General features: G+C 39.5%; 1 protein-coding gene across 5 annotated transcripts in view; it reads left to right on the top strand.

Annotated features, from left to right (window-relative positions):
• Nucleotides 1-21,819, top strand: part of PTPRD (protein tyrosine phosphatase receptor type D) — a 591,083-nt gene extending 569,264 nt beyond the window's left edge. For all 5 annotated transcript variants that reach the window (XM_049896355.1, XM_049896354.1, XM_049896353.1 and 2 more), the window contains 7 exons: nucleotides 7,673-7,958; nucleotides 8,403-8,581; nucleotides 9,193-9,319; nucleotides 11,386-11,511; nucleotides 15,587-15,741; nucleotides 18,613-18,748; nucleotides 21,302-21,819. In XM_049896355.1, coding sequence (XP_049752312.1) covers nucleotides 7,673-7,958; nucleotides 8,403-8,581; nucleotides 9,193-9,319; nucleotides 11,386-11,511; nucleotides 15,587-15,741; nucleotides 18,613-18,748; nucleotides 21,302-21,370 — 1,078 coding nt within the window. In that variant the 3' untranslated portion in view covers nucleotides 21,371-21,819. The remainder of the gene's footprint in view (nucleotides 1-7,672; nucleotides 7,959-8,402; nucleotides 8,582-9,192; nucleotides 9,320-11,385; nucleotides 11,512-15,586; nucleotides 15,742-18,612; nucleotides 18,749-21,301) is intronic.
• Nucleotides 21,820-27,157: the final 5,338 nt, after the last annotated feature.

The following is a 27,157-nucleotide window of genomic DNA, read 5'->3' as shown; positions in this document are numbered from 1 at the left end:
CCCTGCCATCCAACTACCCTGGTTTTCTTTCAGTTATTCAAATATGCTAAGCTGTTTTCCATTCCAGGGCCTTTCTTTGGGATATCCTCTGTCTGCAAAAGCTTTTCTAACCCATCTTCACTCAGCTAACAGTTACTCATCCTTTAGGTATCAATTTAAAGAACACTCTCTCTCAGACTCTCTGCCAGCATCCTACACATTTACTGCACAGCCATTGTTGAGATTTGTAATTATATGTTTATTCATGCGATTGCTCGTTTAACAGCTAATTCCCCCAACTAAATTGTAATCTCCATGAGTTAAGAATCGTTTTTGTTTTGCTCATTGCTTCCACTGTCTTAACATGATAGGCACTTAGTAAATATTTGTAGAATCATAGCCTACTGAGTCTTGTGGAAGTGTATACAGCAAATGTGGATGAAAGAACACCTTCCTGTCTGTCCTTGGACGATAAGGATGGATTACGAAAGCAGTCAGTGTATGCTGGTTAAATATGTAACAATAAGCCATCTGAAAAAAAATTGTAGCATTTACCAGTTCCCTTGGTGTAAATACTCCCACTGTGGCTGGGTTGAAGCTACAAACATGAAGTCACTGAATGCAAAGCTGGGAAGAGATGCATAGTAACAAACCGTTATATACTGTTTTCACCTCAGGAGCACAGATGATAGTAAAATAATTAGTAAGTAATAAGCTTTGAATATGTATTATCTTTATGTTTACTATAATTAGTTAATTATAAGCTTATATAATTTGATTTAAATAATGGCTAGCAACCTGGCAAACAGAATTCCCAAAAATTTAACAATTAATGTTTGCTGACTCCTGCACCCATACCACAGGTGGATAATTGAATAGGATTGTGGGGTTGAATCCATAGAAATTTATAACTTGTACAGGATAAGATGCGAAAGAGCCCAAGATGATTCTTACACATTTTAGACCTGAGTATCTAGGAGGCTGAGGGAGAGGAGATTGGGGAGAAGGTGCCAATGAAGCTTGGAACCTTTTTATTTCTAAGGAAACTTGAGGACTGTTTGAAATGCCAGTCTCCACTTGAGCTCAAAGAGAGGGCTATCACTTCAGGAGTCATGTGTTTGGAGACTGTTACTGAAGGGTGAGGGGGAATGAGAGAACGAAGGATGGAACTTGGGGTCACTGTCTGCACTTTGGGGTGAGTAGAGGTAGGCAAATTAGAGAAGGAGACCCAGACAGAACAATCCAGAGAAATGAGAGGATCATCGCAAAGGCATCGAATGAAAAAACAGGTTATTGATGAGGCACAGTCCGAAGGGGTGGTGGTAGGTTTCTGAAGATGCCATTCAGAGTTCAACTTTCATTTTGGCTTCCAACTTGATAGAAATTCTACCCTGTCACAGGATCAATAGAACCTTGACATGCAAGCCAGAATTCCTATTGGCTAATTTCATGTACTGTCATGTTTCCCACCACTCTTCTGTCAGTTTGTCATACTGCGGTGGCTTATGTGATGCTGAAAGCTATGCCCCCAGAATTTCAAGTATCAGTGGGGTTACCCATGGTGGGCAGATTTCAGTGGTGCTCCAGACCAAGACTAGGGAAAATGTCTTGTAGACCTACTTTTGAAAATTAGCCAATGAAAGCCTTATGGATCACAACAGAATATTGTTGGTAATAGTACTGGAAGATGAGACCAGTACTAATTTGGAAGACACTAACAGTGGCCTCAGTAATGGACTTGAGAATATCAAGACTCATGAAGATGGTGAGGGACTGGGGCAACATAAGGTCACCATGAGTTAGAGCAGACTGGAAAACAGCTACCAACAACAATGTGTTTAGCAATTGTTGCTGATCCAAATGGCAGAAAGCAATGTGAAGCAGGGACAGTGCTGTGGAATGTGGTTATAAATTTTAATATCCTAGCACCTGTAGTTGAATCCCACTCTGCACCTTCCCATAAGCTGTATGACTTCAGGGCAGTTCCCAAATACTATGAAATCGGAGATGGGGAAAGAAACTGACGTTTACCCAAGGCCCCCAGGGCGCCAAACTCTGTGGTGAGAAAGCTCTTCACTGCCATCTCGTTTATCATGCCATTTTATGGGAAAGCAGAAAGTTCCTTAAAACATAGGGCATTATTTCTTAGAAATAGCAGAAAGGGGAGAGTAGCTTGGAGAGGTAGATTAAAGCAAGATTTTAAAAGCCGAATCTCAAAATGATCCAGCAATGATTCTACCATAATTTTCCCAGGGTTATATTGGCATTCTTTGTTGTCAGCTTCAGAGGTGGAATTTAAAAATGCAGTTTCTACCTACAAAGACCTGCCACTTCTTTGAGGCTATTTCCTCCCCCTTTTTCTGATTCATAGTATTTGGGAACTACCCTCAGGTCATACAGCTAATGGAAAGTGGCAGAGCAGAGATTCAACTACAGGTGTTGAGATGCTAAACATAAAGGTATGTTTGCAAAACACTTAGTATGTTTAGTTAAGCCTCAAGTCTTACTAGATAATAAGCCTTTCTAGGTAATTAGATAGGAACACTGGTGACGGAGCAGTTAAGCGCTTGGCTGCTAGCAGAAAGGTTGGCGGTTCAAACCTACCCAGTGGCTCCATGGGAGGAAGACCAGACGATGTGCTACTGTGAAGATTACTGCCTCAGAAACCCTGCGGGCCAGTTCTGCTCTGTCACATACGGTGGCTATGAGTTGAAATCAATGCAAGAGCACCTAACAACAAGATAAGTAGCTGGACTTAATTATCGCTATTGCAATTTAAGAAGAAGGGAAGAGGTTAAGTGACTTTCCAAGGTCACTCAGTCAGCGGTATCTGGAAAATATGTTTTGAGCCTTATTGCTTTGCTCCAAACTAAATTGTTGTTAGGTGCCATGGAGTCAGCACCGACTCATAGCAACCCTGTATACAACAGAATGAAAGAAATACTGCTGGTCCTGCACCATTCTCACAGTCATTGTTATGCCTGGGCCCATTGTTGCGCCTGGGCCTATTGTTGCAGCCACTGTGCCAACCCATCTTTAAGAGACACGTCTACTATTTAAAGCCCCAAAGAGTTCTTCACCCAGAGAAGAGGTAACGTATAGTTTCCAAAGGCCAGCTCCTTCACTGTCTTCCATAAAAACAGCAAGATTGGGCAAGTTAAAACTAGTTTCTCTTTTCAAGGAAGAAAAACAAAATTTTTGCTCAAGTAACAGTCTCTCTCCTTTTATTCTCTTTTCCCCCCACTTCATGATTTAGACTCAGGCATGCATTTGATTCTTTTCCTCCTTCATTTTTTGGGGGGAGAAATGCATCGTCACCCTCATAAAGAGGTTGATATTGTTTGGAGCTCTGGTTATTCCTACCAGTTTTGCAAGATCCTGGAGTATGTTTCCTCTGGAAGATAGAAACATGCATCATCCAGACATTTGAATGGTCCCTGATGCATGTTTTGTGAAACCATCCCTGCCATCTTCTAGAATTGATGAGATATATGGGGCTCAGTTGTAGGGCATGCAGTGTGGTTTCCGCTGGGAAGAATTGCATCAAGATGTGTCCAATTAGAAGCAACGCACAATTACAATGAAGACAATTTGGAGAAACAAAACAGGAAAAATAGGAAGAGAGATGTTAGTCATAGTCTTAGAACCTGCCAAATATGGGGACTGCTTCCCTTTCCCAGGTTAAGTCTTAAATTCTTTTAATTGCAACGTGATGGTGCTCTCAGGAAACCAAGACACCGAGACTAATCAAAGCATTTTTCCTGTCTCCCTTCTCCCTAGCAGGCACTACGCAGAGCAGTCGTCACATACTGCCTGCATCCTTCCAGCCCTTGGTCGAATGTAGTATTTCTTTGACTAACTGAAGAGGCTTGGTTCCTAAGTAGGCTTCCCTTTCCCGGATGAGCTGCTCGTTGAATTTGGCCTCTCACGCCGATAACTAAATCACTCACTTATTACCACAAATGTTATTGAGCACTTATTGCATGTTTTGGTAAAGAGCACACAAAGATGACAAAAAATACAGTTCCTGCTCTCGAGATGATGATGGAGATCCCCACCAGACTAATTAATAATATTATGCAGCTGGGACTATGTTGTTACGTTGCTGTCAAGTTGGCTCTGGCTCACGAAGACCTTTATATAACAGAAGGAAACATTGCCCAGTCTCGTGCCATCTTCACAATCATTGGTATGCCGGAGTCTGTAGTTGTGGCTACTCTGTATTTTGAATACCATCCAATCTAAGGGGCTCATCTTCCAGCACTATATTGGAAAAGATTCTATTATGAGCTGTAAGATTTTCATTGGCTAATTTTCTAAAGGAGATCACCAGGCCTTTCTTCCTAGTCTGTCTTAGTCTGGAAACTCCACTGAAACCTGTCCAACGTGGACGACCCTGCTGGTTTTTAAAATGCCAGTGACATAGATTCCAGCATCATAGCAACATGCAAGCCCCCACTGTAGGACAAAGTGACAGATGAGTGGTGAGACTGGGACTGTAGTAGCAGGTTCTTGAGGCATCAAGCCATCTGGGGCAGCAGGTGATGAACCCTGCCTGGGGGAAGAGAGTGTCAGGGAAGACATGCCATCTGTCATGTCTATTGAGTAGAACAAACTCAATAAACTAGTACCCCATGCACTGGAACCACCAGTCCAGCAGAGCCGTATATTAACACTTACATCAGGTTTCTGATGGGTTCCACGCTGAGGCATGTGCCATCATTCCTAAGACTTTTTCCCAGAAGTCTTTTACCTGACATCTCAATGCCATCTCAGTTAAAGGGCTTAGATCTTGAATAGAGTCTTAGAATCTGTACCCAGAGGCCTGCTGGTACAGGATATATGGAAGTAAGCAATTTTAAAGTAGTAAGAAAGATTAAAGTAGTGGTTATATTAAATTCCCACTTAACCATGTCTACAAACCACAGGGCTCTTGTATGGAGGGTGCATTTGATCTACACTGTTCAAACCAAAAAAAGAAACCTTTGCTGTTGAGTGAATTCCAACTCGTAGCAACTTTATAGGACAAAGTAGAATTGCCCCATAGGCTGGTGGATTCAAATTGCCAACCTCTTGGTTAGCAGCCTAGCTCTTAACCTCTGAGCCACCAGGGCTCCCTACACTGTTCAGTAGTTAAATAAAGATATCATTTTGTTAAATAAAAAACTCTCTTACCACTCTGTAGCCACTTGCCAGAGAGAACTTGACATTTCATTTGAGACAGGCTCCCTGGTGCTCATTAAACTCACTCAGTTTGGACTTCTGATACATTCCTTGCACAAGTGTCCCACCAGGTCAATGGAAAGTTTCATATGTAGTTCTCAGAGCCAGCACTTTGATGATGAAAGCCGTTCCCTTCTCTTTTGCTGTTCCAGCTTCCTAAATTCCCCGTCCTTCAAGTCCCTGTTCAAATGCTACATCATCCACGAAACCAATACATCCTCTTCTTTCTTGTGTTAAAAATATTTATGTAAAAATCTTATCTCCATTGATAGACTCTGAGCTCTTTAAAGGTTTGTCTTGGTTACCTAGTGTTGCTGTAGCAGAAATACCACAAGTGGGTGGCTTTAAAGAACAGAAATTTATTTTCTTATAGTTCAGAAGGCTGGAAGTCCAGATTCATCATATGGCTCTAGGGGGGAGGCCCTTCCTTGTCTATTTCAGCTTCTAGCAGCTGGCAGCCCTTGGAGTTCCTGGCCTTGTACGTTCATCCTCCTCCACGGCCATTGGATTGAGTCTGTCTCTTCCCATAGGTACTCACTTGTCTGTTTATGTTGCTTCTCACAACTCAGAAGTGATTAGGTTTAGGACACACCCTACATTGATAGGGCCTCATTAACATAACAAAGAAAACCTTATTTCCAGACACCATTACATCCACAGGTATAGAGATTAGGATTTCAACACATATTTTGGGGGGGACATAATTCATAACAAGGTTGGATCCAAGTCATCTTTTTTGTTGTATCCCCCATTTCACTTTGGAAAGTACTTCATTGTTCATTAAATGAAGAGATGAAGAGAGGTTGGATGGATGGACAGATAGATGGGTGGGTGGGTGGATCAATGGATGGGTAGATGTGTAGATGGATGTATGGTGGGGCGGGCATATGAACGGATGGGCGAATGGACAGACAGATAAATATATAGATACATAAATGACAGGAAACTGTGCAATATATTGAATGAAAGAGACTATCTGTTGCTTGGTCCTTAAGGTGGTAATAGATACCTATTCCTGTTGATTATGTGTTTACCAGCCAGGCAAACATCCCATGATCAGGAGGAAAAAAATGTTTTGGATTGAACCTTACTTGACACATAAATGGACTCAGCCTGAAGTATTTGATACATTGTAAACTCTCAGGTTTATCTTGAGATTGTAAGGACACAGATGTGTTATTTTCTTAGTATTCTTTTCAAGACTCGGGGAAATTCCAGTGTTTCAACCACCTGCCTCTGTAATCCAGTTCAGTAAATTAGATTGTCCCCTTGGAACTACAGATATTGTCCAGCCATTGTGCTCTGCTGACTCTCTCACCGCCTCTCCTTTGAATCAGTTTCCACCAACTGGAAAATGACCCATAAGTCCCGAGGTAATGGAGTTTAAAAAACGCCTCAGAGCTTTTTCAGTAACAAAGATTGAGGCTTTTCCTTTCCCCCACAGAATACTTGAATTTCACCTGGAATTTTAAAATGCCTTCAACTCTAAAAGGAAAGGGAGTGAAAACAGGGAACACGCCCATAGCCCCTAGTGATGGCTTTTTACTATGTATTTCTTTCCATTGAGAATACCCTGCACTATTTTAAGTGTGCCACAACATTTTAATATTCTAAATTATACACTTCCCACTATGTTGGTTTTAGAACTTTTTTGCTGAGTTTTATCATATGAAAAGTTTCAAGGTGAGTGATTTACTAGATTTTTCTTTGTAAATGGAACCAAAATAGACTAAGTTTAAAAAAAATAGCTTAGTTAGATCTTGATCTATGTTTTTATATGCTTTCTAAATAGGAACAGCATAACTTTGTATTTTTTCATAGTTGTTTTCAAACTAATGTCCATGTTGTATTGTGTGATGAAAGGTACAGTAATTGATACTTTTATATCTGAAACCCAACTAATTTTACTGAGTTTCTTGTTCCCTTTACACTCTGATTATGTTGACTTGGTAACACTTTTGACTTCAGAGTGCTCCAAAATCATCTCAGTAGCTATGTGAGTAGAATTCAGCATACTTGTGGCACAGGAGCCCTGGTGGTACAGTGGTTAAGAGCTCGGCTGCAGACCAAAAGGTTGGCAGTTGAACTCGCTGGAAACCCTGTGGGGCAGTTCTCTTCTGTCTGATAGGGTGACTATGAGTCAGAATCAACTGGACAGCAACAGGTTTTGTAAAACAAAGGGTCAGTGAAAACAAGAGACCCTCAATGAGATGGATTGGCACAGTGGCTACCACAGTGGGCTCAAACATAGCAGTGCTTGTAAGGATGGCACAGGGCCAGACAAAGTTTCATTCTGTTGTACGTAAGGTCACCATGAATCGGAGCAGACTACATGACACCTAACAGCAACAACAACTGACAACAATTGGTGTAAAAGCAATTAACACGATTTATCAAAATAGTATTATTATGGATTGGTTTCCCGCTTGGTTGACTTGGGCTTTTCTTTTCTCATTTGTTTTCCTTGTAGTGCGGGAGTTGGCCGGACCGGTTGTTTCATCGTAATAGATGCCATGCTAGAAAGAATAAAACATGAAAAAACTGTAGATATTTATGGCCATGTAACTTTAATGAGAGCCCAGAGGAATTACATGGTTCAAACAGAAGACCAGTATATCTTTATCCACGATGCGCTGTTAGAAGCAGTGACTTGTGGAAATACCGAAGTGCCAGCAAGAAACTTGTATGCCTACATTCAGAAGCTGACACAAATAGAAACAGGAGAGAATGTCACAGGAATGGAGCTTGAATTTAAGGTATGGCATTGGATGCAGTGTACTCACGGAAGAGCAAGTCATTCTGGGATAGTCTTGGAGTAGTGCCTGTATTTTCTTAACCTTTGAGCTTTGTGAAACAAAGGCCAAGATTCACTTGACCTTCTCCTCAGGTGTCGATTATAAAGGGCTTTCTTCCTCTTTCTTCTCTTCTCTTCTTTACTTCCTAACAATACCTTGAGCTTTTTTGTAGCTCTTTTGTATCTGAATGTAAATGGAGAGATCACACTCGCAGGACATAATATTTAAAAATTCGATAGGTTATATGGAGACATTAGGAGGAAGTGAAAGGCCGTGCAGTTGGAATAGTCATTCGTTCCAAAGGGAACAAAAGATTTATATCTGAAAGGAAATCTTGGGTGCATTGCATTTAAACCAGAAGCTAAAATTATCTTTGTTGGATTTTTCCTTTCGTCCATTCAACAGCGTCTAGCCAGCTCTAAAGCTCACACCTCAAGATTCATCAGTGCCAATCTTCCATGTAATAAATTCAAAAATCGCCTTGTTAATATTATGCCATATGAATCCACAAGGGTATGCCTGCAGCCTATCCGAGGAGTAGAAGGATCCGATTACATCAATGCCAGCTTTATTGATGGATACAGGTATATACACTAGCTCCCTGGACAGTCCAAAGCTTTGATATTTACATGCAACCTAGTTTCATAACCGGAATGAGTTCCATCTCAGTTCAAAGCCATTTTCTCTCTGCATAGGTCAGCTTTCAGTCTCTTGGTATTTGACTTTATTACTTTGGATAGGAGAAAGAAGAAGCACTCACAGGGTTTTTGATCTGTCTTGGCACTCTTCTTTCAGAAGCCATTTGGATGTGGGAGGGGTTAATAAAGACACTGTTCTGTAACACGTTTCATAAATTTAATAGATTGTTTGAGGGTCATTTCTGGAAAATGAAGCCACACAACTAAGTGTTAAGTGATTTGTATGACACGTGAAATTGAGCTATTAGCGTTGCACTAAAATTTAAATACTAATGATAAGGAGGTACATCATAATATTAACAAAGCAATTTCTTTTGCAAAGTCCCCAAAATCTTTTAAATGCTATAGTTTGATTAAACAGGCTTCAGCGGAATTGTCTGTAATTGCGTTAATAGTAAAGCTTAATTTTTTTTTTAATGGATTGATGTTTACATCCCAAACATAAGCCTTTGCATGGTCTCCGGGTGCTCTAATATGCTATTCTTATTCTAATTCAGACAACAGAAAGCCTACATCGCTACCCAGGGACCCTTGGCAGAGACCACAGAAGACTTCTGGCGCATGCTCTGGGAACACAATTCCACCATTGTTGTAATGCTCACCAAGCTTCGCGAGATGGGCAGAGTGAGTGTATTGCACTTTTAAGCGTGTTTCCTCATAAGATGCTCACCCCATGGAGAAATGGGGATTTCATTGCAATAACCCAAGTACTGTTGTCATTTCTTGAAGATGCAGAATATTCTTGGCACAGTCTGGGCTATTGCTCTTTGTTGGTTTCTAATTTATAAATTCACTTCTTTTTTTTTTTTAATAATTAATTTTTGTTGTTTCAAGAACATATACACAGCAGAACATACACCAATTCAACAGTTTCTACACATACAATTCAGTGATTGATTACATTCTTCAAGTTGTACAATAGTTCTCACCCACCTTTCCTGAATTATTCCTCCTCATTAACATAAATTCATTGCCCCCTAAGCTTTCTGTCTAACCTTTCAAGCTGCTGTTATCAATTTGACCCCATATGGATAGTTCTTTAAAAGAACACAATGCTCAAGGCAGACATGTTTTACTAATTAAGCTAAACTATTCTATGATTTAAAGACTCAGGATATTTTTGGTTCAAGGTTTAAAGATTATCTCGGCAATACTTTCAGGAGTTTATCTAGCCTCAGTGGCTCCAGAAAGTCTGGATTCAGTGAGAATTTGAAATTCTTTTCCATACTTTCCCCCTTTTGATCAGGATACTTCTATATAATCTTTGATCAAAACATTCAGTAATGGTAGCCAGGCATCATTCAATACTGGTCTCAAAGGAAGTAGTTGTTCATGGAGGCAATTACGCACACGTTACATTTCCTTCTCCTATGCCTGACATATCATTTAATTTGCAGCTATTGAAGAAAAATCTACTGCTTTGTTTCCAGTGAAACACAATCATAGAGACAGATAAATAGGCAGGTGCCCTGTTTTACTCATAGCCCAACCTCTGGTGTATTCTTATTTCCCTTCACCGTAGACAGTGTGGAGTTGCATGAGCAAATGTGCCATCACCTCTCTTTGTAAAGGAGCTTCCTTTCATCCCTGAGGCAAATTCTTACTTGCCCACCTTTCTCGCCCAGTTGAGTGAAGTGTTTGAAAACTACATAGTGTTTCTAAGGATATAATCTGATAATCTCAGGTTCACTTTTTTAAAATAATTATTCTTAAATATACATAAAATAGCATAGGGGCAGCTAAGGACTTACCACTTAAGTGGATGGTAGCATTGTGCCATCTTTGCCTGAGGTATTCTGTCTCACTGTCCTTTACATAAATTAAATATTAGAGATGCAGTGAAAACCCAACTTTTAGAGCCCACAGGGACAGTAAGAAGAATACCAGACTAGGAAAGTAGCTGACTCTTCTGGTTTGGTTGTTGACTTTCTGTGGGGTGTAGGCAAGTCACTGAAGCTGCCTAGGCTCTGGTCTCCTCAGCCACCGAATGAGGGTAGACCAGATCAGTTCATAGATGTCTTTTTGCGTTCACATTTGATGGTTCTCTTCGTTCCCATGATGGCCTACGTTTACTATGGCTATCAGCACGTGACTGGCCTGGCCGACAGTGCGTACGAAGATTGATGTAATTGTTTCCATAACTCATGGGTACAAGTCGTTCATCCTCTAAAAGTGTTCAATGCAACTGACGTGCATTAAGTACCTACTCTGTGCCAGGTGGAGTCTTTTGGGGTGCAAATGGTTAACCCCTAGCTGCTAATCAAAAGGTTGGAGGTTCAACTCCACCCAGAGGTACCTCCAAAGGAAGGCCTGGTGATCTACTTCCAAAAAATCAGCCATTGAAAACTCTGTGGAGCACAGTTCTACTCTAACACACAAGTCAGAATCGACTCAATGGAAAAGGGTTGGTTGGCTGTGTGCCGGGTACTACACTCAATACCACAGGCAAATATTGAACCAGACGATTTCCACGTTCCTATTCAGGGAGCCTGCAGTCTCAAAGAAAAGTGAGTCCCATGTTATCGAAATTGCCTTGAATTTTGAAATTTTGTTAATGAGAGAAGAAAGATAGGTAGGTAGATAGATAGATAGACAGACAGACAGATAGATGATAGATAGATAGATTAGATAGATGGATGATTGATAAAACCTTACTGACCCTGTCTAACATTCATCTTCTCTCCTTTTAGGAAAAATGTCACCAGTACTGGCCAGCAGAACGGTCCGCAAGATACCAGTACTTTGTTGTAGACCCCATGGCTGAGTACAACATGCCACAGTATATCCTAAGGGAATTCAAGGTCACAGATGCCAGGGTAAGTTGGTGCCATCTTGTAGTCTTAGTCATTATTTGAAAAGTCATCCAAAATGCACCCCTGGGAGAAATATTTGCCGAGTGACCATACTCCCAAAGAAAAAAGAAACCCACCATCCTGGAGGACTTTTTTTTTTTTTTTTTTTGGTAATAGAAACTTTTCCTCTGTCTGGCAAGTGTCCTCACAAACCCAGGTTTGGCTTCTATTCAAGCTTAACATCTGGCAGTCCAACTTTGGGGACACACTGGGTGAGTGTGTGTGCTGGAAAGCATTTCCTGATTGGTTGGCTGTGCTTGCGGCTCACCTTCTCAGCCCATTCTCTTTGGAGCTTTTTTGACTTCTTCATTACTTGGGGCTGTAAATATGTTGTTGTTTTGCAAAGCCCTTCAGGTCATGTGGGCTTGAAGGTTAATTCGGTATGATTTTAAAACTGCCGAGCAAATGGCATTCCTTAGAAGAATCTGACAAGCTTTGCACATTCTAATTTGATTCCTGGCATGGTTTATTCCTCAGTGTGCTAATGTGTCTGTCCATGCGAGCTGTGCATCCACGACCCTTGTTGGCTAATTTTCATTCTGCATGTCTTATCTAGATTACTGAGTCCAAGGTTCAGCACTGATGTAAGGTGTTCTGTGCATAAACTTTAATACCCTTGCCTTTGGCCACTTCCAAACCATGATTACAGACACATCTTAGGGGAGTGTGGGGGTCAGTCCAAAGCCCTGCTTTATTTTTGTAACTGTCGCAGTGGGTGGGTTGAATGAAACTCCAGGGTAGAGCTATTTATTTGATCCATTGTTTTTTCTGGAAAGCAGCTTTCTCAACCAAGGCTCATGTTTGGAGATTGTCTTCTAATCCCCAAAGTCTGGCCTAGGCTGTTGACCTAAAGTGAAAGAGAAATTGGTTAGCAGTCTGGCTGGCCCAGGTGAACAGACCTGTTAATCCCAGAAAGTCTGAAGTCTTAACTACTCTGAAGGTGACTGTCCTCAAGGCAGCAGTTAAGTCACTAACTCTCGTTTTTGAGTTGCCAAAGCAAGCACGCCTTGGTGACCCACCCCATTCATTGTTAAAAAAATAAAATAAAGCTAGGTACATGAGTGAAAATCCTACGTGCATTTAACACCAACTCACCAACCATTTCTGATGATAAAGACTAGATACCAAAAAACCACAAATGGTAGAGACACGTTCTTTACTACTCCCCACATACCCAAGTGGAGTCCCTGGGTGGGACAGTTAAGTGGTCTACTACTTGGCCGAAAGGTTGGTAGTCCAAACCTACCCAGAGGCAGCTCAGAAAACAGGCCTGGTAATCTGTTTCCAAAAGATGGCAGCCTTGAAAACCCTATGGAGCAGTTCTGCTCTGCACACCTGGGGTCACCATGAATCAGAATTGACTCAACAATAAGTAACAACAAGAATGTACCCAAGTGAAATCTGATCACGATAAGCAAAAGAAGGGTTTAAACAGGAACTTGCTCACACGTTCTTAAAAAATTGCATTAATTTTCTTAGCTGCCAGGTTACTTGCTGTTTGTGCTCCTGGTGTGCTTCTAATCTCAGCTTGCCAGTTAAGAAAACGAGTTGGCACTTGTGGATACAGTATTGTTAAACAAGTAACCTTTACATGGAGTCAGGGGATCTGTCCTCCAAATTGTAAGGGTTTGTGCATGTGAGCCTTTCTTGCTGTTAAAAGCAACTGTGGTCAGAAATGAAATCCCCAGGACATTTGGAAGAGAACAAATACGCATTACCTAGCCTCTTGCCTCCCCTCCTATGCTTTTCAACCGTTTTCCAGAAACAGAGGCAAGTAAATCACACTCCCATGGTAACACAGCCATAGGTTAGTTATGTGGCCAAGTAGTTATTTCCATACTCCTCAATGTTCTTACTCAGTCGACGTGATCTTCCTATTTTATTCACATCTCCAAGTGATGCCAGTCAGGAATAGGCTTGTTCCTGTGGAAACTACCAGGCTGGTGGATGGGTGGCCATCTCATTCTGAGCCGCCCCCTCTCCTCAGTATGGCTGAGTGAGAAAGAGTGAGTCTGTGCACACTCACCCAGAATCTTGGGAACATGCACCCCTATACCAAAAGAACTTTAATAGGGGAAAGAGTCATTACAAAATGGAAAGGATGAACAAGTGGAAGGCTTTAGTGGGAGTAGAGCCTCTGCAAACGAATGAGATTAGTTTTCTTAGGCTTGGAATTTGGAAATATCTCTCTCTCTGGTGAATCACTGGGTAGTTCAAACAGTTTGCAGTTGGCCACTAACCAAAAGGCTGGCAGTTCAAATCCACCCATTGGCACTGTGGAAGAAAGGCCTGACAACTGCTTCCATGAAGATTATAGCCAAAAATTCCCTATGAAGTTCAGTTCTACTCTGTAACGCATGGGGTCACCATGAGTCAGAAGCAACTTGATGGCAATGGGTTTTTTTGTTTGTTTTTTTTTTCTAATAAATCAGGGGAGAAAACTGATGGGTATAATTGTTATCCTTGCATCTATAAACAGAGGGTCCCTCCTGCTTTTGTTTTACTTCCAAAAATACTTCAAAATTCTAAGAAGAATCAGAAGCAGCCTTGGTAACTTCTTTTCAAATTGTTTATCCTTCTCGAGTGGGAGCAATTTAGCCTAATCATTTTACGAAAGAAAGACTCTTCCTGCATCTAGCTTGTTTTCTTCCTGCCTTTTGGTTTGTCTGCATTGTAAGCCCCCAGAGCATTCTTAATTCCTGGAGTCAGCCAGGAAGAGTCCTCTTTCAGAACAGAGCATTTTTTTTTTTTTTGCTGATGATCTCTTTGATGTCCTTGACGGATGCCTCACTTCCTCCTTTACCACATGGTCACATCACATGGCACACGCTATGTCCCAGGCCTTGACTACAAATTGCATGCCTTTGAGACATGCAGGGCGTTCAGGTTAACAGCAACTACCTGATTTGTGTCAGATCCTTTAAATGTCACCATTTGTCACTTGACAATGCCGGAAGTCAGCAAGCACAGCAGATGTGAAGTTATTGTGACAACAGCAAATTCTCTGGTCCAGATGACATGCCTGGTGCTCCTTTCCATATTAAGAAGTCATTCAGTCCTGAAATTTTTGAAAGAGAGTATATATGTTACACTTTGGAGAGAATGTGAGCTTGGTCAATAGTTTTAAACCTAAATTTTGGGTCTCAGGAACATTTCCTAATATGGGGACTCAATAGCTATTGACTACAAGGGAACTGGACGTTGTGACAAAAAATGGGTTTGCAATTTAAATACCTGTTGATATAACCAGTTGCTTTCCAGGCACTTCAGACCTCATGGAGACTCCATGTATATCAGAATAGAACGTGCACCGTAGGGTTTTCAATGGCTGATTTTCCGGAAGCAGACTGACAGGGCTCTCTTCCCAAGCACCTCTGGGTATACATAAAGCACCCGCCTTTCAGTTAACAGTGAACACATTACCTGTTTGCACCACCCAGGGCTTCATAGGTGAATATACAAAAACCCAGTGCCGTCGAGTCGATTCCAACTCATGGCGACCCTATAGGACAGAGTAGAACTGCCCCATTGAGATTCCAAGAAGCGCATGGTAGATTTGAACTGCCACCCCTTTGGTTAGCAGCTGTAGCACTTAACCACTATGCCACCAGGGTTTCCTAGGTGAATAAAAAAAAAAAAAAAAACCTAACCAAAAAAAAAACCCATTACTGTCAAATCGATTCTGACTCTTAAACCTAACCAAAACCAAAACAAACCCATTGCTATTGAGTCGATTCCGACTCATAGCGACCCTGTAGGACAGAGTAGAGCTGCCCCATAGGGTTTCCAAGGAGCAGCTGGTGAATTCAAACTGCAGACCTTTCGGTTAGCAGCTGAGCTCTTAACCGCTGCCCCACCAGGGCTCAATAAACTTAGCAGTGTGATGACAGCAAGAAGTTTCACATTGAACATGTCTCTAATTTTTTCTGGTCTTTTTTTTTTTTTTTTTGTAATAACATCACGGTTGCTGCTGTGTTGCAATGGCTAAACCCTCCTGGCGTCTTCCTTTGTGGCTGGGTATGTGACATTCCCCTTAAAGGACGGCCAGTCCCGAACAGTAAGGCAGTTCCAGTTCACTGATTGGCCAGAGCAAGGAGTGCCAAAGTCTGGAGAAGGATTTATTGACTTCATCGGCCAAGTCCATAAAACAAAGGAGCAGTTTGGCCAAGATGGACCCATTTCAGTCCATTGCAGGTGAGCTCAGAATCAGGAATGGTAAGAGTTTCCATTGGTGATTAACGTCATGATAGCTTAGAAAATAAGTGTCATTGTCTATTCATCAACTGTACAAGCTTGTTTTAGTGAGTAAGGATAAATGAAATTGGGTCCTCACAAATGTATTATAAAATCTAAAGCAGGAACTCATTTCTCTTTCTTTCCATAAAATGAAAATAACCAGAGAAAGATTTTTATCTTTAAAATTTGCTTTTTGCAAATTTGATTTACCATGCCAGTTTTATCTTAACAGGAATTCTTGGTACATCCCTGGTGATAATTTGTTCTGTTAATCATTTCTTACTCATTTCGTTTTCATAGCGTTGCACTGGTAAGTATCTTTCTCCTGCCTTTGTCTTTTTGGGAAAACCATAAATAGCCATCAAGCCTTAATGACAATACTAATTCTTGCCAGTCAATAAGTGATTACAATGGTACCTCAGTTAAAACTGCAATTTGCTTGGAAATTGTTGCTATATCAGAAAATGAAGCACCTTCAAGTTAATTATTTTCAATAGTTCCCAAAGCATTTTACAATTCAAATCATTGAAGTTAATAGAAATAGCAAGTCAACGGTTCTGAAAGGATATTCACCATAAATTTAGTGCTCTTAGAAATTGCTATGCAAAAGCCTTCCAGCAAAAAGAATTCACCTAACTTTATTTAACCTAATATACTGTAGAATTCTAGTAACTCAGAGTCTCAGGTTCTAATCTCGTTATGATCTGAAATCTTGAGACAGATTATTAAAAAATTTATTTTGCTTCAAAAAAAAAAAAACCAAACTATAGTTCTTAGTTACATGGACTTTAAAATATCTGAGTTCTAGGCCCACTTTTACCATTATGTACCTGTATGACAATAGGGAAATTTCTCTGGACCTCATTTTTTTTAGAAGATCTTTTAAGACCATTTCCAGCAGCCTCTATTCCTTAGGCATAGTATATCATAGGAGAAATAGACCTCGCTTAGACACATTTGCTTTGCATTTAGTTATCCAAAATCCTTTGCTCTATACAATCAAAGAGCGTGTGGAAAAGGACATACATACTCAAATATTGAAACATTGTGGAGGGCCCATATTGGGCTTGTATTATCTGGATATTTCCCTTAGTTTTCCACAGAATTTGCCCAAATGCTAATCTAAATGCAAATGCTTGCTATAAGGAAAAGAATTTTTCTAATTTAATATGTATTCTTAACTTTAGGCATTCTCATGATAAGTGTTTAAGTATACATATGTGACATCACATTTCCTTTGTCATCACAAAATGATTTAAACACTCTTAGTATTGTGATATTTGTTCATATACTGCATATGTATCTTAAAGACTTTGAGATGTTTTCTCCTATCTGGGAATATCATGAATGTGCCACTTTTTAAATATATACCTTATTAAACTAACATGATAAAGTCAGTAAATTCAGAAGTTATAAAAGGCAAGTATCTGTTCTTTTCTTGAAAGTACTGAGTAGGAAGCCAGAAAACACTGTATTTTTGTTACATTGGAGCAATCAAATCAAAGTAAGATAGGCTTTGGAGTCCCTAGACCATTCAATCAAAAGATCATAAATTACAGTCTCTCAGGAATAAGAGAGGCTTTCAAGGTTGTAAGGGACCTTCAAGGTCATCTTCTTCATCTTCACAGAGAACCTGGACTGCTGCTGGACACCCTCATCCACTTTTTAAAGATGGCCAGTGGATTTGAAAGCTTCACTTACCATTTCTGTTTTGACTCTGTAGAAATTTCAGTTCATAGAAGGATGCCACACTATTTATACGCCTATCAGCTACATCCCCAAGTAAATGAATCCATCTCTTTTCTACAGACTGTGCCCAAGCGTTACACATGCCATTTAATTAGGATCCAAAAGTGTAGGGATTTTTCAGATTATCCACTGTTTTCCTCATTACCTAAACCTCCAGATGTTTTCGTACTTCTTAAGAGCACAAGAGCTATGAATTCATTTTCTTCTCTGGCTGTTGCGAAGATTCTGGATTTATCTTAAAACAATAAAGAAAACAAAGAGAGACACTCTCCCTCACGTGGTAGAAAGAATCCTGATGTGTTACCTCCTGAGCATCTAAAAATAGTAGATAAACTCAGTGGCTCTTAGTCACCTTTCTTTGTTAAAGTTAGAGGAAGCTGTTAGAAATTCCCTTTTCTAGGTAAAAGAATATGTTTACAAAGATCCAAACATCAATTTACAGGATATTCATAGACCTCCTTGTCCCCAAAGACTGAGTGTGGACCTCATAATCAAAAACCCTGTTGTAGAATCTCTTCTCATATCAAAAGCAATGTCTAAATTTCAGTAATCTCTGTGCCTGGATGTTTATTTCTGTGTCTGGGTGATGGGATATCCTGTACAGATTTTAAAGTGACTACAAGAAGCCCGTAATCCACAGGAAAAGTTGAAAATACCCAATTTACTTCACTTTATTCTTTAAAAAATATTGAATAGACAAGGTCTGAAATTTCAGGATCTACATGAATACTATAAACCTATGGGTTTTTTAACCTTACATTTATCCCTTTATTTTATCATGTTTATGTTTTCTGGGCCTTTCCAGAATGGCTTATAAAAATATATATATATATTTAACCTCAGGTAAAAAGTCATTTTTATTTTCTAAGACTTAATCCTCATTACTCGTTCTGAACATGTTATCACTCTACATCATCCTAAGAGTAGTCATTCGGTGAAATTGATGCCACAGTCCCTCAATGCTGCTGCAGAGCAACGTGATATTACGTGGAAGCTGGTAGGAGTGCGCCTACCTCCATGCAAATGTGGCCAACACTATGAGCATCTCATCCAATCTCATTGTCTTTGATATTGTGGCAGCGCGGGTGTTGGAAGAACTGGAGTCTTCATAACATTAAGCATTGTTTTGGAAAGAATGAGATACGAAGGCGTTGTAGATATCTTCCAGACCGTCAAAATGTTAAGAACTCAACGACCAGCCATGGTACAGACAGAGGTGAGAAAAATCCCTGTGAGTCTGTGTGTCACATCTCAAGAGCCAAACAATAGGTTTTATTAGACAAGATCTGCTAACATGCAGGGATTCTCAACACCAAAATGCTATGGAAAAAACATCAAATTATTTAATACTTTTGAACCTCATTTTCCTTCTCTTTAAGTAGGATGGCAGTATCAATGGCTTGAGGTTATTGTGGATATTACATGACATTATACATTAGGTGGAACCATGTTAAATGTTTCACATTGGACCATTTTGACCTATACGAGTGGCTCTTTCATATAGTTCAACCTAAATATATAAAGCACGATACCTAGCATATGATACAACCTCAGCCCATTTTAATTCTCCTTCTCTCTTTTTTGTATGCCCAGGTGTTAGATTTCAGCTGCTCTATATTCTATTTCCTTGACATCACTCATTTTTTAAATATTTGGATCCTGGATAAGCCCTAGAGAAATTAGCCCTCCATTTTCTATTCCAATAATTGGTGTGAAATTCTGATATTTCTTAGAATACTATGAGTTCATGATTTAGCTAGTCTGGCCTATCCGCCATTCATTTCAAAGGCTAGAATGAGTAATTAAAAAAATGAAATCCATTGCTGTCGAGTCAATTCCGACTCATAGCAACCCCGTAAGGACAGAGTAGAACTGCCCCAGAGGGTTTCCAAGGAGTGGCTGGTGGAGTCAAACTGCCAACCTTTTGGTTAGCAGATGAGCTCGTAACCACTACTCCACCAGGGCTCCAGCATGAGTAATAGGTAGTATTTATGTTCCTTGAAAGGTCACCAAGGTATACCATATATATGTGTTCCTAAATTCATTTTTTTTTTTTAATTCATAGCCTACAATATCTTCCAGACTCTGATTTCAAAATAGTGTGAGCATTTGGCTTGCAGTGCTGCACGCATCACTTAACGTCCATGATACATTCTGTGAGATAGGACATTATGTGATTTGGACATTTTGTGAACACCATATTATATACAGACAGTCCCCAGGTTTAACAACATCTGACTTGTGTACAACCCAGAATTACAGACCAGCCCCCATAAAGCCTTTTATATTTAAAATCCGAGGTGCGTACAGTGGTTCTTAATAACAAGCGGGTGCTACTTTGCAATGCATATCAAAACATTATTATTATTATTAGTGTATTATTATGTTAAAGATGCTTTAGTGTATCTGGAAGTGTTTCTTTAATCTTTTTTATGTACTGTACCAATATATGCCTGGCAATAAAGTCGCTTTATATAACAAAGACATGAGATACTTGTGTTGCATGCAAGAAACTGTAAGTCTGGTTATGTCTGCTCTGCCCCGTTCTCTGCTTGGAATTTCGGAACTTATGAGAGAGACCACGGACGTGTATGCAGTTGGATGTTGCCCGAACAGACATTGTGCGGCTCATGACTGTACTTAAAACATTATGTCAGCCTGAAAAACTTAATGGGTGTAGGGGGTGGCAGAGGGAAACTGGACATTAAAAAAAGCCTTAACACAAAGCCAAGCAACATACTATGACAAGGTAGGAAAGTAAACTCCATTTATTTTGCATTACCATTTTTATTGTAGAAAAAATGTACATTTAAGCAAAATAGAAACTATCTACTTTCAGCCCCATTGGCTACTGAAAATAAGTTTCTTTTATGGGGAAAATCCTACTTGTAGTGCTCTGTAAATTGTAATTTTTCCATCTCTCCAGCAAATGCTCTGGCTTATTCCAGTGACAGAGTTCTTCCCTGTCTTAAAAAAAAAAAAAAGGCTGCTTCGTGCCATTTTTATTTTAATGTGGGCTTTTCTAGAACAGACAGCTAGCAATCACACTGAATTAGGCCAAATGGCAGGAGTATTTTTTTGATGTGGGCAGGCAATCCGATTTTAATAGCCCTTTTCAGGGGACGAAAAGCTTGCAGGTCCAGCACCCTAGGTAAATGGCTGTGTGTGCTTGTGTTCCTTATCAGCTACTTTTTGGCCACCTCTCTCACTTCTATATGAACGTCACAAGTGATGGTGGGTAATTCTAATTGTAGGCACCAAAGGTATACTGTCTGATGAGAATATTAAAAAAAAAAAAAAAACCTTCAAATTCCGTTGGCAGTAGCCCAGAAGATACATGAATCCAGATTTCCAGGACGGTTTGTGTCTGCACTGTCCTCTCCTAAATATGCAAAAAGAGAATTAGTTAAGTCATCACAAATAAGCAAATAATCGTAAAAGGCAACTATGGCATGTAAGGAGCCTTTGTGTTCTGTTGGTGGTTAATTTTCTGATGCTATTTTTTTTTTTGTTGTTCCGAACAGTTCCCACATGGCTGGAAGATAATGTTGACTATTTTAGTCTAATTGATTGGCGAAGTTGATAAATACCCCATGGGCTAATTGTTCTCTGCTTACCAAAACCAGTTGGTCTTTGGGTTGAATGGATGGGCAAACGCAGTGATTTTGCCCCCATGTAGATGGAACTTTGTTTTCCAGGATTGATGTTCAATTTTCTATTAAAATATACTCATGGACCCTTTTCCTTTTTCTTCCTTTGTCTTCTGCAGGATCAGTATCAGTTCTGCTACCGAGCCGCACTGGAGTACCTGGGCAGCTTTGATCACTATGCAACGTAGAAGCCCCTGACCCATTCTGGATTTTAACTGCAGGCCCTTCAATATCCATGGAGTCTCTTCTGAGCCATATGGGGCACTTGAGAAGTCCTTCTTAACTTCTAACTAACAACCACTTAGTGGGACTATTACACAAAAACAAAAACAAACTATTCCAGGTGGACCAAGAGTTCAAGTTTAATAATCTAACCTGAAAATAACGGAATCCTGACTGATGAGGCATCTGAAGGATTTTATTTACAGATACCTCAAGGGTTCAAAATAAAGGGAAGAAGAAATCACAGCAAAGAACCACCATCTTGTTCAGGATTGCTGGATAGGTGCAAGAAATTGCCAGAATGTTGCAGTTCAGTGCAAGATGTTTGCTTGTATGGCTTCTCAAATAGAGTGGACTCTGCTTTGACATCGCCCCTTCCCACCATACTGCTCATAATAACGTTTTAGGGGGAATGGGGGGGCGGGTGGGGGAATGTTTAAAAAGAAAGTCCTTGATTTAGTTTTTTAGTATTGTAAAGATACTGCTGACCTGTGCTTCATTTTTAACTGTGTAAACTTTTTTTTAACAAAATGTATCATTCGATAAAGTGGATTTTAAAAAGTTACATAACTCTTCATTTTTTTATTTCCAAATTGTAGGTTTTTTTAAGCTGTAGAACTGTTATCTGTAATATCTCAGTGTAGAAATATCAAATAATTTGAAAAATTGCACATTTTTGTGCAACGCTCTTCATCTACAGTATCAGTCTTGTCAGATATTACTTTTTCTGCTTCTGTTTGGTTTTGACTGGTAAGAAAATATCCATTCTCTTCAAATAATCAAAGAGAATTTTATTTTTTGTTTGGTTTTGGTTTTGGAATCAACAGGGAGGCGCAAAGTATAAAGTTGCTGCTAACATATATGCATAGATATCCGTATTTTCTGAGGGTGTTTATGTATATATAGACAGTGTATCCATTCAAAAACATGGATCTAGCTATCATTCAGTTCTTCCACAGTTTAATTTTTTTTGAGCTAGAAAAGCTATTGTAAACATCTCTTTCAATTTGTTGTTATTTTTTTTTAGGTATCGTTCAGTTCTTCCACAGTTTAATTTTTTTTGAGCTAGAAAAGCTATTGTAAACATCTCTTTCAATTTGTTGTTAATTTTACAGCATATTGGTGTTCCTTAATATCACAGAACTTTCATTTTTTTAAGGGAAATGAGGAGTGCACATCAGTGATTGTCAAACCTCACCCCCCTAATTTCCTCCCCAGTCCCCCCCCACCCCCACCCCCACCCAATCGTACTCACAAATAATATTTTGTTAGCCAGGCTTCCAACAGAGTTCAATATTTGTAACACTCTAGTGCAATAAAAAATTATTCAATATCTAAGCGGTGTGCATGTGGGAAAGGTCAGTGCATATCCCTTTAGGAGGGGGGAATGTTGTAATATATCAGCTATCGAGTTGTTTAAAAAAAAGTGTATTCAATCATATATTGTCTATAGTATGTGCTATGAAATCTGCATTTATGATATGTAACAGGGGCAAAGCCAAACTCATGTCTCTCTGTTCAGTCAGAACCATTGTGTGGCAGACAGCATTCCTGGGAAGTGCTGTACTTTGTTTTGTTTTGGTTTTAGTTTTACATTTAGAGTGCCTTATAATTGATGCCTAATTTTAATAGCATTTCTTTTTAGCTTTCAGTTCGTATTTTCATTAGTTGTTCATATCTGTTACTCTTCCAATTAAAGCATTATCCTGTTTACCACATGTACAAAAACTCTTTGAATAATATGCATTCCTAGTTTTCAACCAAGTCGGCGATGTTAGTGATTGTACCAGCCCAAAGCACTTGGATAATCAGGGCCCTTCTTCCTTTCATAACTGTCAACATCAGGAATAGCTACTTGTTTTATTTCTAATCCCTTCCAAATCGGCTCTGGAGTGCACAGTCACTGCACCAAACTTATTTTAATATCAAACATCATTGGCAACGTTGGAATATTTTTGATATTCCACGAGGATTTTTCTAAAAGGGGAAGTAAACACATACACATATAAATATACATATATATTTCCCCAAAATTTTCCAACATAATTTCTGTAGGGAGCCATGGATGATGGCACGAGTTTGCCATTTCTTATATGATTTCAAACAACCCTTAAAATATCCAAGGAACTCTTCAAGGGTGTTGGTATAGGTATACCACTTTGGTTTAATTTTAGCTACATTGATGTTCTGCATGGAAGGATTTTTGTTTTCCACATTTTTCCCATCGCTAGCAGAATGAAATCAAAGAGACCAAACACTTGCAAGCATCGTATTTGAGCACTTTTGTAAAAAAAGAAAATATATATAATACTTAAAAAAAAAAAAAAAAAGTATCTAGAAGGCTACCTCAGAATGAGACTCTAACCTACATCAGAACCAGAGAAGAATGTGCACTATGTGGGTCTGTTGTTGTTTCCTTTCAGTTTGTATCTTCTGGAGATTTATCCAAGTGCCAGATTACTCAGTGCTGTAGTTTTCTTTTAGCCAAACAAAGGGGGTCAGACAGACACGGCATACTCTAGACCTGCCATGTTGGACATGTAGAACCTGATGGAGTGTTGCACACCAGAACAGTTGGCCAGTGAGCAATTTCTCTCCCTGAAAGAGAAGCTGCCCATTTGGCAAAGGGAATGATGAGAATAATCACAAGAAGAGGATGAATGGGATGCATACCATAGACCAATGAGATGGAGACTATTCCAGAAATCCTACTTGTTCAGGAGCTGTTCTAGAACTAACTCCCTTGGTGTCACTGATGTGCATCCCACACTCTTATGCTTTTCTGTACAGCCATTCTAATTTTGATTTCCCAGGTAAACGTTCATATCTACCATGATCACCAACATTCAAGGTTCCCGTTATTTTCATCATCATAACCAGTACGGTGCTATTATTTACCTATGTACGTGTAGTTATGTATAATTTTGTAATTAGTTACAAAGGTAAAAAAATCAAAATATATAAAAAGTGATTTGTACAAAACTTTATTTTAGCTCTTTTTTAACAATGATTTGCATGGTTAGACAACAGCAAGGACAGCCAGGGGAGGGAAGGGCCTCTAGGGAACTTTGCACTTTCTATACCTTTGTACTATGCACTGCCCTATTGATTCTACACCCAATAATGTTATTACTTGAACCCATCTGTAAGAAACTGCTTCTAAAATTCATTTGTGTGTATGTAAATAACACAATGTAGAAACAGGAAGGGGAAAAAATTCTGCAGTAATGTATAGATTTTTTTTTCTTTCCTGTTGATTTTTTTGGTTTGGCTCTTTGTTAGTCATTCCCCGCCCCCCTTTTATTTTTATGCCCCTTTTCTTTTACTCTTTGGGGTTTTGCTTTTCTTTGGGTTTATGGGTGCCCTGATACTCCAGCAGAGGTCAGAAGGCTACAGATCCATCCTATCCATCCGTTACGTGGCTTTGCCATTCAGCTTGGAGTGTCTTTACAAAGACAATAACGGTTGTGTTCTTTGCTCTCGTTTTGGATGCATAGACTGAAAAATTCAAAACAAAAAAAACTTGTAAAATGGCTTGTTTAAAAAAAAATTACAATTACCTCTAATTAGTAGTACGCGTAAATGTTTTACAGAATGAAAGGCGTGCTTTTTATTTTCTTACTTCGTTACATTGGTGGCGAAAGAAGTCTGTATGAAAATCAGTTCTTTGCTGACACAAGTTCCATTTGTTACAAATGAATTCTAATAAAAATGTCAGTGTTATGCAGCCCTGGCCTTTGCTTTTGTCCACTCAGACCCTTTGGTGTTGAACTGACTGTGTATGTTCCCTCTTCTCTGGCTAGCTAGCCTGTTCCCTGGTACTGCTAGGAATTCTACTTACTGAGAGTCTGCTATTGACAAGTGCCTGCCTTGAGGTAAGTAGGCTACCCCCATTTCATGGATAAGCAAACTGAGATTCAGAGACATAGTTTACCCAAGTTCACACAGCAAAGAAAGAGATGCTGGTTTCATTCAAATTGTACACCATGTACAACCTTCCTGTGAAATATGACTACTGTGTCTATTTAAGTGAATTACAAGGTATGTAAATATTTTTACAAAATACTGCATATCAAAACTTGTGAGCTAGAGCAAAAACCGTACTTTAGAAATAGAAATTTATAGTCTTAAATGCATATATTATAAAGAGGAAAGGCTGAATATCAATTATATTGCATTCACCTCAAGAAATTGGGAAACATAACAGCTAATTCAATCCCAAGAAAGTAGAAGTAAGGAAATAATAAAGGTAAGAGAAAAAAGAATGAAAACAAATACACAATAGAGTTCAACAAAGACGAAAGTTAAAAGTTGGTCCTTTGAAAGGTTAATAAAACTGATTAAAAAAATAAGTAAAACTGATAAGACCTGGCAAAATTATTTAAACAAAAGTGGTAAACAAATAATCAGAAATTTGAAAAGGAGCCTATTGCTTCGGATCCTACATAACTAATAGAACAAAGCGTGTATCTCCAATGCATGTAAAGAGCTCCTATAAATCAATTAAAAAAAAAAAAGCAAGCAACCTAATTAAAAATTGAGTATTAAAAAAAAAAATTGAGTATTAGGCTTGAATATGTACTTCACAAAAAAAGAATAGCTAAATTACTTGTATGAGAAGGTGTTCAATTTCATTAATAATCAGGAAAATGCATATTAAAGCCACAGTGTGATACCAATACACCCTAACAGAATGGCTAATATTAAAAAGTCTAACAATACAAAATGTTGGTGAAGAAGTAGAGAATGCTTGTTAGGACGCAATTTCTACAAACACTCTGGAACGAAGTTTAGCATACTATAGCAAAATGGGACATGTACACACCAAGTCATCCAGTAGTGGTGGTTGTTAGGTGCCTTCGAGTTGGTTCCTACTCATAGCGACCCTATGCACCACAGAATGAAACACTGCCCAGTCCTGCACCATCTTTACGCTCATTGTTATGCTTGAGCCCATTGTTGCAGCCACTGTGTCAATCTACCTCATTGAGGGTCTTCCTCTTTTCCACTGACTCTGTACTCTGCCAAGCATGATGTCCTCCTCCAGGGACTGATCCCTCCTGACAACATGTCCAAAGTATGTAAGACGCAGTCATCCAGTAGTAGTTGTTAGTTGATGTTGAGTTGGCTTCTACTCACAGCGATCCCATGTACAGCAGAATAAAAAGTTGCCTGATCCTGTACCATCTTCATGGTTACTGTGTATTTTGAGTGCCTTCCAACCTAGAGGGGCTTACCCTTCAGCACCTTATTGAACAATATTCTTCTATGATCCATCGGATTTTCACTGGCTAATTTTCAGAAGTAGATCGTCAGACTTTTCTTCCTAGCCTGTCTTATACTGGAAGCTCTAATGAAACTCATCCACTTTTGTAGACCTGCTAGTATTTGAAATACTGGTGGTATTCTTTTCTAGCATTGTAGCATCGCACAAGCTGCCAAAGTAGGACAAATTGACAGACGGGTTGTTGTTGTTAGCTGCCGTCGAGTTGGCCCCATGTGTTGCAGAGTAGAACTGTTCCATAGAGTTTTCTTGGCTGTAATTTTTATGGAAGCGGTTCACCAGGTCTTTCTTCCACAGAGCTGCTGGGTGGGTTTGAACTGCCAACCTTTGGGTTAGCAGCTGATGGCAAACTACTTGTGCCACCTGGGCTCCTCCTGGATGAGTGGTGGCCAGTAATTCTAATTGTAGTTATATAACAAATAGAAATGTGCATGAGTGAACAAGAGACATAAACAAGACTTTGTCCCAT

The sequence above is a fragment of the Elephas maximus genome, chromosome 9 (assembly GCF_024166365.1).
Source record: "Elephas maximus indicus isolate mEleMax1 chromosome 9, mEleMax1 primary haplotype, whole genome shotgun sequence".
NCBI classification, from domain to species: Eukaryota; Metazoa; Chordata; class Mammalia; order Proboscidea; family Elephantidae; genus Elephas; species Elephas maximus.
Note: the sequence above shows the minus strand (reverse complement) of the source record. Positions and strands in the feature narration are given on the sequence as shown.